The sequence below is a fragment of the Henckelia pumila genome, chromosome 4, assembly GCF_033568475.1.
Source record: "Henckelia pumila isolate YLH828 chromosome 4, ASM3356847v2, whole genome shotgun sequence".
Classification (NCBI taxonomy): Eukaryota; Viridiplantae; Streptophyta; class Magnoliopsida; order Lamiales; family Gesneriaceae; genus Henckelia; species Henckelia pumila.
This window is the reverse complement of record NC_133123.1, coordinates 175,970,223-175,985,765: the sequence shown is the minus strand read 5'-3', so window position 1 is coordinate 175,985,765 and position 15,543 is coordinate 175,970,223. Positions and strand designations below refer to the sequence as shown.

At 35.0% G+C, this 15,543-nt stretch overlaps 1 protein-coding gene across 4 annotated transcripts; it reads right to left on the bottom strand.

The window, feature by feature from the left end:
- Positions 1-8,438: 8,438 nt before the first annotated feature.
- On the bottom strand, positions 8,439-15,342 carry LOC140862358 (uncharacterized). Of its 4 annotated transcripts, none has more exons than XM_073265379.1 (17): positions 15,138-15,342; positions 14,332-14,451; positions 14,077-14,136; positions 13,774-13,827; positions 13,583-13,684; positions 13,007-13,090; positions 12,776-12,891; positions 12,574-12,675; positions 12,152-12,268; positions 11,843-11,908; positions 11,627-11,693; positions 11,160-11,213; positions 10,989-11,084; positions 9,970-10,062; positions 9,097-9,159; positions 8,829-8,867; positions 8,439-8,750 (listed from the first exon to the last, which is right to left on the bottom strand). In XM_073265379.1, exons 1-17 carry the CDS (start codon positions 15,153-15,155, stop codon positions 8,646-8,648), a joined length of 1,356 nt encoding a protein of 451 aa, XP_073121480.1. In that variant the 5' UTR covers positions 15,156-15,342; the 3' UTR covers positions 8,439-8,645. The 4 variants fall into 4 exon arrangements, 3 of the variants coding, with proteins under 3 accessions (XP_073121480.1, XP_073121478.1, XP_073121481.1); XM_073265377.1 differs by lacking the exon at positions 15,138-15,342 and adding an exon at positions 14,941-15,104; XM_073265380.1 differs by lacking the exons at positions 9,970-10,062; positions 15,138-15,342 and adding an exon at positions 14,941-15,101.
- Positions 15,343-15,543: the final 201 nt, after the last annotated feature.

Sequence of the window (15,543 nt, the reverse complement as noted above, 5' to 3'; positions counted from 1 at the left end):
CACTGTATATTCTAAACAGTTCCTAGTCAATTGAGCCGTCCGCAAATAAGGATAAAGATCGCTCGAGATTGAGACTAGAATTTGTGATGCCGAGTACCACGTTTCATTGGTATGGAACATAGAGATGTTCAAAGCATGCAAATGGATATTCATATGAAGAATGATCGAACTACCCTATTCGGACTTTCCAAGTGGTTATCACTTATCGAGTGGATAAAGTCCGCGGTTTTGGTTGTACACCATTAGTCCTTATTACTTGAAACATCATTGAGACTCTATATGCTAGTACTGTACTTTGACTCATTTACCGACTCTATTGGGGTCATCAGGTGTCGTGATTGGGTACAGTTATGACACATATAGGAGTCGATGCTTTGTTGTCAAGGATTCACCACATACTTGCGAGTGTGGATATCCTATGCGATCTGAGGAGATATTAGTGTGACGAATCTCTGGCCAGAGTACATGATGTGTTTTAGGTTAATGGGTTATCCTAGTAACACATGCGATGTCACTAATAGATCTACAAGATGTTATGCATAGTTATCGAATCTCGAACAACTCTCGATGCACCAATGGTTGTTGATTCGATCGGGATATTTGGATGAAGGGACCGTACTGTACGCTAACCAAAATCTACTGGTTCTTGCATGCACTATCAGTAATACCTAGAGAATCATGGGGCGATGTTGCTAGGCGCTCTTACCATGATTCGATGGGTAAGTCGGAAATTGTTGTTCCGAGTCACAAGGAGTTGTGAGCCCACGGCTAGCTGTATTCCTGAATCATTGAGGGTTACACAAGTAATGGATTACTAAAATCCTGTAGAGATAGTTAAATTTAAAGAGTTAAATTTAATGAATGAGAAGTTGGACTTCTTAACTAAAGGGAGTGAGATTTCCTAAAATGACATAGGGATGGGCATTTTTGGAAATCACTGAATTCGGATTCAAAAAAATTATCTTGACTCTAAAAGATGCAGAAATGGTTTCTGTGCACATTGGTGAAATCAGTTTATCAATCGGAGTCACGATGAATTTTATATTAATTTCTACAACAACAGGCTTGGCTTGTTGGGCTTAAGTTATGGATTGTGGGCTTTAAGGAGTTAGAGTCCTGATACAATTATAACTAGAAATTATCTATAAATATATGTGCAGTGTTCGAAAATTGCATGCAATTCATTATTAGAATTTTTGAAAAACACTACAAAATATTTAAAGAGGATTTTCGAAATCTTCTGTCCCTTTCGGAGAAAATTCGGCTTGTAATTTTTATGAAAAATTACAATCTGAATTAACAGATCATATCTGTTTATTCTCTACGCAAACTTCTGATTGATTTCTAGTGCAGTCAATAAGAGGGTTTTGTTTTCTATTCGTGGACCTGATTGAAGAAACGTTCGTTCATCAGTTCCGGGGATATACAACAAGAGCAGATTAAATTCTGTTGGTGTCCATAATCTCGCTTCGAGATTTTAAGGTAAAATATTTAATTGTGATTATTTATTTTACTTACACAAATTTAATCGTGAAAGTTTTGATACCCAGATATGGAATCGTTCCATATAAATTTTTTAAACTTCCGCTGCACCGGGTATCAATTCTAATTGATCTGAACACAGTTTTCCAACAATGACTAGTTGGCTTTAGGGCAAGTGGAAGATTGAAAGAGTGGGTGCCCGGTTAGCCAACTTGTGGTTAAGGGCTGTTATAACTCTATGTGTAAACAATCTTTTGTTTAATATAATTTACACTTTTTAATAATGGCATTTACTTTATCTTCCTTCATATTGATATATTATGATATACTATTGTTGTTTTGATAAAGACCTTGAATATACTATAGTGTATGTAAGATGTGGTAGTACATTGGGATGACTATCATGAAACACATCTTATAGTCACTGTATATTCTAAACAGTTCCTAGTCGATTGAGCCGTCCGCAAATAAGGATAAGGATCGCTCGAGATTGAGACTAGCATTTGCGATGCCTAGTACCACGTTTCATTGGTATGGAACATAGAGATGTTCAAAGCATGCAAATGGATATTCATATGATGAATGATCGAACTACCCTATCCGGACTTTCCAAGTGGTTATCACTTATCGAATGGATATAGTTTGCGGTTTTTGTTGTACACCATTAGTCCTTATTACTTGAAACATCATTGAGACTCTATATGCTAGTACCATGCTTTGACTCGTTTACCGACTCTATTAGGGTCATCAGGTGTCGGGATTGGGTACAGTTACGACACATATAGGAGTCGATGCTTTGTTGACAAGGATTCACCGCACACTTGCGAGTGTGGATATCCTATGCAATCTGAGGAGATATTAGTGTGACGAATCTCTGGACAGAGTACATGATATGTTTTAGGTTACTTGGTTTCCTAGTAGCACATGCGATGTCACTATTTGATCTTCAAGATGCATTGCATAGTTATCGAATCTCGAACGACTCTCGATGTACCAATGGTTGTTGATTCGATCGGGATATATGGATGAAGGGACCGTACTGTACGCTAACCATAATCTACTGGTTCTTGCAGGCACTATCAGTGATACCTAGGGAATCATGGGGCGATGTTGCTAGACGCTCTTACCATGATTCGATGGGCAAGTCGAAAATTGTTGTTCCGAGTCACAAGGAGTTGTGAGCCCACGGCTAGCTGTATCCCTGAACCATTGAGGGTCACACAAGTAATGGATTTCTAATCCCCGTTGAGATAATTAAATTTAAAGAGTTAAATTTAGTGGATAAAGAAGTAGGACTTCTTATTTAAGAATAGAGGAAGTAAGATTTCCTAAAATAACATAGTGATGGATATTTTTGGAAATCACTGAATTTGGATTCAAAAAATTTATCTTGACTTTAAAAGATGCAAAAATGGTTTCTGTGCACATTGGTGAAATTGGTTTATCAATCTGAGTCACGATGAATTTTATATTAATTTCTGAACATGCGGGCTTTGCTTGTCAGGCTTGAACTTATGACTAATGGACCCTAAGCTGTTAGCAGCCCACATTATAAATAAGTTATTGCAGTGCAGAAATTACACGTAACAGGTCACAAAATTTCGAAACCTAGAGAGCCTCCTCTCTAGAATTCGGCCGCACCCTTCCCTCACAGTGTTCGAAATTCAGTCTGCAAATTTATGAATTTGCAGTCTGATTTAACATATCATATCTGTTCTATCTCATCGTAGAAACTTCTGATAGACTTTCTAGTGCAGTTTATAAGAGGGATTAAACTTCTGTTCGTGGACCTGATTGAAGAATTGTTCGTTCATCAGTTCCTGGGATATACAACAAGAGCAGATTAATCTGTTGGTGTCCATAATCTCGCTTCGAGATTTTAAGGTAAAATTTACATTGTTTAAATTTTATGTTATCAATTTTAATCGTAGGAATTTGATACTCATGATATGGAATTGTTCCATATAAAATTTTAAAACTTCCGCTGCAACGGGTATCACTTTCTTTTTCGATCCGGAGAACGACCGTGTTCCAACATCGTCCTGGTCTTCGAGACATATCTGATTATCAAAAGGGTTAGGATACCACAATCATCAAATCTATCTCAGTCCTCCTCTGATCATCTTACCTCTGATCAAGACTCGGTTCTGATTCAATCTAAAATAAATAATCGAAGTACTCAACCAGACATGCTTCCAATCAATTCCGATAATCAGGTAGCATATCATAATTTATCAGAACACATGCCTCTAATCATTCCAGATATTCCAGTAAGCATGTGTCTTTAATCATCATAAATCATACTTTCAAATAAAATAAATACAACATCATGTAATAAAATACTTGAAAGTAAATCATGCTAGCATTTACCACATGTAATTCAATCATGTAATTAAATCATACCATAATAAAATAAATAAGCAAGGAAGATAACTCGATCTACCCCACTCGCTATCTAACTCAGTCCAGAATTTTTCTTGCTCTGATACCACCTGTTGTGACGACCCGAGTTCTAATCTCTCATTAATCAAATCATCATAAATAATAGACAAAGAATCAAAGTCTAAATAAAGTAAAAAAAAAAATAAAAAAATTTTTTTTTTTTTAAAAAGTGAGCACCTCGCTCGATCGGGAAAAAGTTACCGATCGAGCGAGCACTTAAGCCCAACTCTCGGGTAAGTTCAAATGTGGCCTAGCTCGATCGGTCAATCTTCACCGATCGAGCGAGCCATATTTGCTCACAATTCTGTTCTCAAATCAAAGGCCTCTCTCGATCGGGTACTTTCTACCGATCGAGCGAGCACAAAATGCTCAAAGTTCTGTTTCCAAATCAAGGGCCTCGCTCGATCGGTAAGAATCACCCGATCAAGCGAGCTCAATTCCCAGAAAATCCATCTGGTGCAATGTTGCTGTCAAAATGTGTTCCTTTATTCCTTCATCAACTACTATCAACTCATACAAAGCCTATTCCAAATCCTAAGCTATCATGCATTCTAACATGGTCAAGTTGATAGAAATAAATCATAACAAAGCCTTAAAATCAATTCAAGATAGGCTAACATATCAAACAAGAATCATTGTATACAACAACAATTCAAGTCTTAAGGAGTAATATACATCATCTAAAGTCTTGAGCATATAAGTAATACATCAAACTCATAGCCAACAAGTCTTAGTACATGTAACTACAACAAGATCATGTTTTTGAACTCAACACTAACATTGACAGCTCACACAAACCATCTAAACTCGGATCATCACGCTATTCTCCTCATCCCTTGTTCTTCAAGTTCGCTTTTGCCCTGTTCCACTCCCGCCTATTGCCATGACACATACAACACAACAATAGCCGGATAACTCCGGTGAAAAATATATTTCCCAGTAAAAGAAACTAAACATGCATAACAAAGCATATATCAAATTCATGATATAAAAGTAACTACAATGCATGTTTTAAAACAAGGTTCTCCAGTTCATCGTTTGGGATCCCGAGAAGAAGATATCATAACTAACCACCGACTCTTCCGATCGAGGTGGGGCTACTTATCTTGCTTCTCTAGACTTTGAAGCCATTATATATGTAAATCAGACGCTAGGCTAAGTCAACCACCCAGGCCGTACATATATAATCCCTCAAATCGTCTATTCGAACGTTTCCGTTCATTTCAAAATCAAAGAATAAGTCTTGCAAGATGAATGCAACATATATCATCACAAAAGCATTCATTAACATCAAAGACTCATTCAACAATTCATAGAAGAGCATATAAAAGCAAATAAGCAAATAAGTATGTGATTTAGGAAACTCGATACAAACCATCTCGAGTTATAATCCCATTCAACATAGTAGTCCACTTTTACCTTTCAATTGTGACGTTTCAAGGTATCTTCAAAGCTCTCCAAATCTGAACAACAACATAACCAAATCTCTATCAAAATCTGCCCTCAAATTCAATCCAATTCTATTGTCAAATAGGCTTCAAACCTTGCTTCAATTCTTTACCGGTTCGAAGGCAATGTTCTCAAGCTCGATATCCCTTGATTACAAGCTGAAACCATAACATAATTACCAAGAAACATCAGCTTAAACTTATCTCAATAGCAGCTCACACATAAGATAGTAAAACAGCCTCAAATCAAAAATTCGACGGCATATCGGTATAAGTCGGCAATCCAAAACCCAACTATCAAATCTCACAAATATATACACTTATATCAGCTGCATATCAACTCAAACTCATCATATCAGCAAGCATATAAGTCGACTAGTAGCTGGGAAATCATAAAACTGATCCAACAACCCAACTTCAATATAATCAAGGAATACAAGCTCATCAACCTCAACACAAACACAAATCTGATGTTTGTCAATTTCGAATTCTCAAATCATAATGAAAGAACATAAAACTTACATCAAATCGAAGGTCTCATTTCAAGGAGTCCAGAGCACCTTTCGGAATCGAAATCGGATAACCGGAACTCAAGATATCTCAATTTGAAAATTGAAATGGCAAAGAAAAGAGGAATCGGTTGCTCTGTTCTTGTTTCTATCAATTGTCTGAATTATTCTCACACATACACGTATACATGCTGAGTAATAACTTAAAATTCTGATAACTCATTTCTATTTGCAATTTAGCCCCTCAAATCTTCAAAAATAGCAATTTGGTCCTCAGCTTCTTATTTCATTCAATTTCAATCCTAAATAATTTAAGAATATTAGAATTTAAATCAAAACTCCAAATATTTCCAAATTAAATATTCTCGGATTAATATTAAATAATTCTGGGCATTACATATGTGATTTCTTTTGGGCACTCGAATTAATTCAAATTCGAGTTAATCGTCACATTCATTCAATCGTCGTCTTTTTACTTTTTCAAGTTCGTCGAGGATTCAAATCTGAAAATAACAACGAGCTAAATCAATATCGAATCGAATCGAATCAAAACAAGTCATACAAGAAGTTCAATACTATACCGTTCTTCAATTCTCGAATCGATTCAACTTCCAAGTTCGATCCAAACCCGAATCTTTCAACTCAAACCTGAAAATATGAAATACGGATTCGATATAAATCTTCTAACTCAAACAAACCCGGAAATCAAACCGAATAATAATACCGATAACCCAAAACTCGATTTCGATGGCATAACGGCTATAAACGGTTAATCTAAAAATCAACAAACATCATCAAACAACTCAAACTCTCTCATATCATCTTCCAATCCATCAAAAACAACCAAAATCCAACAAAATCCAAAGACCCATTTTTGAATTTAAGCCTAAAAATTCATATAAAATCCAAACTTCGATCTTTTTCCGAACCGACTTCGAATACACGATCTATTCTAGCTCAAGCACGTTATACTCGAAAATTATCAAATTCTAACCACCCAAAAAAATTCAAAGTTCGTGGATCGTAGCAAAACTTACGTCAGAATGAAGCCCTCGTTGCGGTGATCGTGAATCTCAACTCGAATCTGAAATCTAACGGTCGGATCGTACAAATCGGACGGAAGAAAAGATTGAGAAATCGTTAATGGCTTCTTGGTTCACGCGTACGGGAGAGAGGAAGGAGGAGAGAAGTGAGGGTGATGGAGGAGGTAAGGTAGATTATAATAATATAAGTCAAGCTTTGACTAAGTCCAACTCCTCAATTGCAATTCGGTCCCTGAAACTCCAATTTAAATCAATTCAATCTCGGCTCAATTAATTCCCATCAATTCAATTCTAATAATTAATAAATTCCACTAATACCAAAATAATTAATTTCAGGGCCTTACACGTTTGTTACAGAAAGGTGCAGAAGGATTCTTGATATATGCAGTTGATGTTCTGAAGTCTAGCCCCGAATCGGTTGATATACCAGTGGTTAGAGAGTTTGCTGACGTCTTTCCGGATGAGATTCCATGATTGCCTCCTATTCGTGAGATCGAGTTCAACATTTAATTTATGTCAAGTACTCAACCGATTTCCAAAGCTCCTTATCAAATGGAACCTGTAGAATTGAAATAATTGAAAGAACAACTCGAGGATTTGATTGCCAATGGATACATCAGACCTAGAGTGTCGCCTTGGGGTGCTACTGTTCTTTTTGTTCGAAAGAAGGATGGATCTATGCGACTCTATATTGAATACCGTCAATTGAACGAAGCTACGATAAATAACAAGTATTCATTGCCTCGAATAGATGACCTTTTTGATCAATTGCAGGGTTCGTCTGTTTATTCGAAGATTGATCTGAGGTCAGAATATCATCAGCTGAGAGTTAGTGAATAAGATATGCCTAAGACTGCTTTCAGAATGAGGTATGACCACTTTGAGTTTATAGTTATGTCATTCAGAACGTGCGATCGGAGGTTCCGATCGCTGTCTATATAAAGGGTGCCGAGTCTCATTTCCACTCGCTCAATTCCATATTCTTTCTCATTCCGAGCTTGTTCTAGTCAATTTTAGGCTTTCTAAGCATCCAACTGGAGGGTTGAGAGTGGCGGAACGCTACGGGGATAGAAGCGAAGTTGTGCCTATGTTTTGTAGGCAGTCACCATCATACACTTGTTCTTTCAGTGCCGTGTGTCATACAGTGTTTGGGATCGCATAAGAGATTGGCTTCACATGAGGAAGTGTATGAGATCACCTACTACAATTTTGAAAGCATTTCGAAGAGTCTATACGGGTGCGGGTGCCGTGGCCCGCTTGAGAGTGATGGATTTGACGACTTACATATACCAAGTATGGAGTGCATGTAATAAAGCATGCTTTGAAGATGAAACTCTGGACGTTGAAGACATGGTTCGGCGCATTAAAACTTTAGTTTTACGTTGTATGTATTCGAACTATGATGTTGTGCTTTCGTGGTTTTGTTAGCTTGCATTTCGGTTTATTGTAATCACCCGAGGATGCCCGGTGTAGTTGTATTTTTACTCATTTACCTTTAATGAATTCTTCATTCATTAAAATAATAATAATAATAATAATAATAATAATATACACATATTTGGAAAATCCAATCACCGTTGGTGGAATATCCCAAAAAGAAGAAACTGAAAATGATGTGTGCGAATTGTAATATCTACAGTTTGTACATATATATCCATTTTCTTTCTGTACAACTATCATGTTTCTGCTGTTTATGGCATATTCGTCCAATAATTTTCGGTTTACTTGTGTTTTTCAAAGGGGTTGGTCCAACACTCGTCTTCCTTTACCGCATTTTCCCATCTAGTCTTGAAAGTCCTCATCTCGCGATAGGATCTCACTCGCACCTGAACATATGTGAGTGAACCAATAGTGTGGAAAGATATATATGTAGAGATGGAACGAAAATGTCTCCCTGAACTTACCGCGTATCTGCTGTCGAAGTTCTTCTTCACAGAACTTGCCTGAAATTTACAATAGAAGTATGTTTATTTGAAATGCGAGAGAAGATGAAGATACAGTTTTAATCAAGAAATCATAAAAGTGATTTTTGATCGGACAAGTTCCGTGAAGATTGGTTATACAACTCAGAATTCGTCTACATATATAATCATTAACAGAAACATATATATGTTTATTTTGATCAAAATAGGGAATTAAAATGGGAGCATCATTTTGATCAAGAAATCGTACCAGTGATTTTGAATCGGACAAGTTCTTGGAAGGTGAAGATTGACTGTACAACCCCATATTCGTCTACATAAACAACCAAAATGATTAACCACAGCAATCACCCCAAACAAATGCGTATGATTAAAAAAATATTTTAATATTAAACACAATACTGATAATTAGTTGTCAGCACTAAAAATAAAGCGATGTTCGAAATTTCGGTTGCCTAATGGATAATTACTTATTAACCAACTAAATTACTCATCTTTTCGTCAATTTACCATAATTTTCGGTTGCTCCCCATAATAATATTTTATCAAATAGTATTTAATCATCATAATAATAATGTCATGACAATTTATTAATCTCATACACATACACAATGACAATTAATTATATTGACAAGAAAACAATCAAACATTAACTAAACAAATACAATAAACAAATAATTTGAAAAATATATATATAATACATTTTGAACTCATTCAATAGATCCGTCAATTTGGGTTAGGCTCATCGGGTCGGCCTGCCATGCCACACAATTTTAGTAGGTTGGGTTGAAGAAATTTCAACCCAACTGAAGGCGGGCCTAGAGGTTGGCCCGCGGGCCTGTAATTTATTTTTTTTATTTTTTATTTTACTTTTATGGTGATATATACATATATTTTTTTAAAAAAAAAGTTGTGATTTTTATTGTATTAATTACTTTATATAAAATTTATATATATGAAATTAATATATAAAAAAGTTGTGATTTCTATTGTATTAATATGTTTCTTTTAATATTTATTTAAGTGAAATTTATAATTAATTATAATAATTTTTATTTTTATTTATTTATTTTTATTTGTAGTAAGTCAATCCCTAGATTGGCCCACATAAACCAAAACCCACCTTGAGTTGAGTTGGGTTGAGGATTTTCATCCCGCCCTCGACCTGCCAAACAATGTGTTTTTTATGGACCGATCCGCCTCGCCATAGGTTGGCCTGTCTGACCGATCATTTACTATTACTTAATCATAACAATATATCAATATAATTGTAAAATCGTGCAATGAATGTTACAAGGAAACAAAGTCCACCAAGTTTTAATTTTTAGACATCTTTTTTTTTTAACTAATTTTCTATTTATCAATAAAAAAAAATGAGTTGATATATATTCTATTAGTATCACATGTTTATTTAAATCAAGGTTACAATTAGCTTGCTATTTTTTGTTGTTATGTTATACTCATGATTAATAATTAATTGGCTATGTTATTTTTTTGTGTTATTTCCGTATGATCAGTTTTTTTAATTACATTATAATTATTGTTAATAATTTATTAAGTTTATTCAATGGATGATGAAAATATCCCAATAAATAATGTTTTTTGTTGTTATGTTATACTCATGATTAATAATTGGCTATGTGATTTTTTTGTGTTATTTCCGTTTGAGTTTATTTAATTACATTATAATTATTGTTAATAATTTATTAAGTTTATTCAATGGATGATGAAAATAGCCCAATAAATAACATTATTTATTTAATTCAGAATTTAAATTGAAGTTCAAGAAAATTATTAAAATAAAAAAGTAAGGTTGAATTATATATATATTTAGTTTGTAGTCATGTGCCAGTGCATATGATCATTAGTTGTCATTATACTATATGTATCTAAATTGTTGATTAATTCTATTTTGTTACTCTTTTTTTATTGTATGGTGTGAGGATGAATAAACATTTTTTTAAATATTTGTTTCAATCCATATTGGTTTATATATCATGTGTTATGCTTATTATATTATCATTTGCTAATAACACAAGTTTTAGAGATTAAATTTTTTTAACTATACATATATTTTTAATTCATATTATATTTCACGTTTTTTTTTGCTAGTACAAGAAAAGAGGCAATAGATGTATATACCTTATATTTATCAGAAAGTTGACCACCAAGTGTAGGAAGACCAAAATGAATTATATACTCTTTATCAACCACACCAACTTTAACTGTACGATCACCCTGTGTCGAACAAGATAGTATTCAGCATACGAAGAAGCGACTAGACAGATACCATAATATAAAAGAAACACTTGCCTGAGCACAATAACCAAGCTGCATATCGAGGCCCCAGGCGTGGATCAGGTCATTCTGTGGAGGGATATGACTATATTAGAAGTATAGACATTTACATTTACAAACTTAAACACCAATATATTAACTTCATGGAAGCAAGCAAAAAACCTACAAAGGCTCAAAACACCTTATATTTTAGTCCCCGGCCAGTCACTTACATGAAATTTTCATTTTTTAGCCAAAAGAAATTTAAGTATTATTTTCTTTTATCTGGTGACTCTTTCTGTTGTCTAATATATTTTCTCTTGTTGTCATTTACCAAGTATTTTAATATCATAAACCTTGTCAGAAAATTTATCCTTAGCTATGATAGAACATAAACAATGCTTATATATATATGATTCGACATCCTATGGAATGTCAAATTAAGAAATAATTTCACAACCATTAATAAGGCCTCTCATGAACAGAACAAGGTTTGTACTAACCTGGATCATATACCAAGCACAACGCCAGGCTGCTCTTGAGAATACAGGAGCCATCATTTCCACCCAACTACACCGCATGAATCACGATAGTAAAGCATATGCAGCTATATTCTTATATAAGAAAGTCTGCCGCCAATGTTTATGCCAGATATTTAAAACTGCTATAAGAGTATTATTTTGAGAGAGTAAGAAATGAGAAATAAATGCTGTGCTTACCCAACACAAGGGGGATCTGTACTGTTGTCATAACATCTTCCACCGCCTGCAAGCTTGTAGTATCTCCTATTCATGGAATGGAAAATTATCTTAGATAGAGCGTACAAGTCAGTGGTACGCAGAAGAATGAAGAACTTGAATTTCAAGTTTCAAACTATATTGAAATGGTGTAGGAAACTCTGATTCTTCATGGCAGTTCTCTAAAGCATGAATGTTCACGAATTAGAACACGTAGGTTGAAGACTAGTAGGTATCATGGGAAATCCCTATTTTTTTGAGCTAAACATACAATACATGACCTTTTCTAACCTGTGCACCTTTGATCTCCTCCTGCGTGCGGTAATGTGATGATGCACCTCAGATTTACCAGGATCAAGAGCAGGCTGTGAAATTTCAAGTCCTTCCTCTTTAATGATAGATGTATACCTATATAATAAGCAAAATATTGTGACTAAATTCTCATAAAATTTCATTACAAAAGATCATTTCACCGAATAAAATTTTCAAGTTGCATTGTTGCTCTCAAACACCATATAAGCCAGTATCCACTGGGTGAAAGAGAACTGAAAGCCAAAATCTATCACAAAAATATTTTCCTTTCAAAATGAAGTACTGTCTTGTTTTTCATTTATGTCATTCTGCGGATGAGAATGCACTTCATTCAACTCAAATCTATCGAAATGATTGCGGTTAAAACAGCACATAAGAATGATTATGGAACCCAAATGCACCTTCCCGGATGAAAATTTTCGACTCCCAGGTCCTCATCCCACAAAAAAATATATTCATATTCAGCGACAATATCTGGATGCAGAAATCGCTTGGCGAACCACCTATGCCCACAAGCCAAAAATCTCAGATATGTAGATACTTATTCAGAGGGGAAAAGCAAAACATAAATTGATCATTGCAGACTTTATTCAATAATCATACCATTTGGTTTGATTCATGGCAGAGACATGAAGGACTTGATCACCCCATCCCTCATTCCATTTGTCAACGATCCCGTCATAGTGAAAAAGTATCACCACAAAATTATTTTCCAAAAACTGCAGTGAAATTCAATACAGACTTACAGTGCATCGAACCGTACATATTATACGTGAAGAAGTGAACGTAAGACGAACATTCACAAGCAGTAACAGCAAAAAAATGCAAACATACCTTTTTAACAATTTGGTTTACTAAATGCTTTTGCTTTATCCCAACTGCAATGGCCAACAAACTTCTTCTATGTGCAGGTTTGGTCTGATTCAAATATACTGCACATAGTAAATAAAAAATACGACAAATAGAAAGAAACATAATAAGAAGTATTAAGCAAATTAGTAGCCACAGTTGAGCGACAAAAAAACGACAAAAAGTGTACAAATTTTTCACATGGACACACAGAGATATTCGACCCAAAAATATTCATGACTATTATTCATTACTTTCAATAAGCTTGTATAATGCTACATAAGATAGTACTTTACTGGTCCAAACACTCGGGGGATCCTCAGAATATCCCAGAAGAACACGCTGTTCACTCCAAACCATGTCAATCGTTCCTAGAACTTCTTCATTACATTTAGGATAGTAAAAGACTTCCTCACTGGCCATCCCACTCAGGAAGGTATAAATTATGGTCTTTTAAATAACATATGACCAAGCAAAGGATTCAATGATTATATGAAAAGGCATTCCAAAATATTATCACCTTATCGAACTAAATGAAAGTGTACTATTAGAGATACATACATCATCTGAAACAGGGCCCCACAGCGGGCGAGTTTCCAAGTTTGAAGTGGAGCAAACGATTCCTTCTGGCAAAGTTTCACTACCTGAAGGCCTACATTTAGCCTAAAAAACATAGACAAAGTCGAGTTAAAGGCAGTTACTGTGGGAAAATTCGCTCAAGCAAAACTTGACAAAAAAGTAAAGGTGAAGACCTTGCATTTTTCGAGGCTTGTATTCTCAGTTGTCTTGTTCTCCGTTGAGAGCACCTAAAAACACCGTTTTAAGAACCATGCACGAAAATGCTTAATCAAATGCTTAAGATGCTAAAATGATGCCTAAATATACCCAATGTAATTTCTTATCTCTTGGTCAATTTTTCACACTTTTTGGAAAATATTACGGACTCGCTACAAATAAGCTAATTTCCGATTGGAAATAAACTGAAAACTAATAAAAAGATCTATCGTCATCATTGTATATAATGCCAAAAAAATAGGAATTACATAAGGAATTACCTCACATTTTTCAGAGCCTGTGTATTTCTGTGTTCCATTCCGGCCAAATCCAGAGGATAACTACATTGACAAACACCACATTATAGCAATATAACTAATGACTTAAAAAGGATTGTACAGGCACCCGTAAAGACAAACATATCAAACTACATAGTTCATAGTTATTTTACTCACACTTAGCAATAAATTTAACCACAAAAAGCAAAAACCTTAATTAAGTAAATGGGTTGAAATCTTTGTTGAATTAACAATTACCCTGAAAGTTTCTGTCCCCAACAATGCACTTCCAATGAAGAAAACACCACAAACTAAAGAAGCAGTGACAAAGAGATTGCGGAGGCATGATCTGCTTCTAGGATCTGTAAACAGGGAAGCCTGAACATGTAAAAACTAAGTCGATTAATAGATTATATAACACTGCCTCCACAGTAAAAACACGAAGATTATTGATTAAAATCCAACAATTCAGCACTATCAGATCAATCGACCGTTTTTAGTCATAATGAGAGGAGTTGCAAAAGCTCTCATGGTTGTCACGGTAGGAGAAAAAGATAATCATGGGCAAAGAACATGAAGAGAAAAAGAAGGATACAATAAACATAAACCATGTCAATTGCAACAAACGAAAAGGAAAAGGCAAGGTGAATTCGATTTGACCGAGATAACTCAATCATATACATTCAAGAAAGTCAAACCTCATAACAGCGAGTACAATATAAATTGTTGATTGATCAAAAATCAAGTTTACTAGTGTTTCAACAAAAAAACCCATGATTTTCTCTTCAATTCCCAAGATATGCAACTAAAGCAAACCAATGATACTCAAATTTCCAAACTTAATCTTATTCTCCAAAACAATCATACAAAGTGAGACATGGAGCTGTAGGACAAAAGACCAGAGCCATGAGCGCACATCTCCCTGGGAAACTAACTAAAATTTAAATGATTGTTTGTCAATATAATTTTCTTTAAATGGGTCATTGAATAAAGTAAAACTAAAAGTCTCATAAAAATCGGAACTTTACACACAAATTAGCAGAGACAAGTATTATAATACATACAGAAATGATTGCTTTCATAATAACTTATGAAGCATCCAGACGACCCCTGAATCCGAAAAGAAACGGCCTTTCTTCCTTTTTGCATACAATCACAAGAAACCCGAATAATCCGACCCTTAAAGAAAGAAACCGATAAAAGTCTCTTTCAAAGATGCTCCATTTCTTCCACCTCCTCAAAAACGTCGTTGTCCAGTGTCATAGATACAGAGGCGTGTACGTATAGGTTTATACGGTGGAAGAACATTTGAACGCCGCCGAGTTACACGGTGGAGTGTCTTGTCGTTTATGGATTCTGCTTGCGCGCGTGAGGTGATTGTTTGAAAAGTCGCTGGTGGGATCGTGCCACGTGGCATATGTGGGACCCGTTAATACCTGTCGATTGCCATGGTATCAAATTCAATTTAGA

Coding starts and splice junctions, on each gene's coding strand:
- LOC140862358 (XM_073265377.1), bottom strand. CDS start 14,991: ATGTGCGCTCATGGCTCTGGTCTTTTGTCCTACAGCTCCATGTCTCAC. Junction 11,909..12,151: donor AGGAGATCAAAGGTGCACAG/GTTAGAAAAGGT, acceptor TTCCATGAATAG/GAGATACTACAAGCTTGCAG. Junction 11,694..11,842: donor ACAGATCCCCCTTGTGTTGG/GTAAGCACAGCA, acceptor CATGCGGTGTAG/TTGGGTGGAAATGATGGCTC.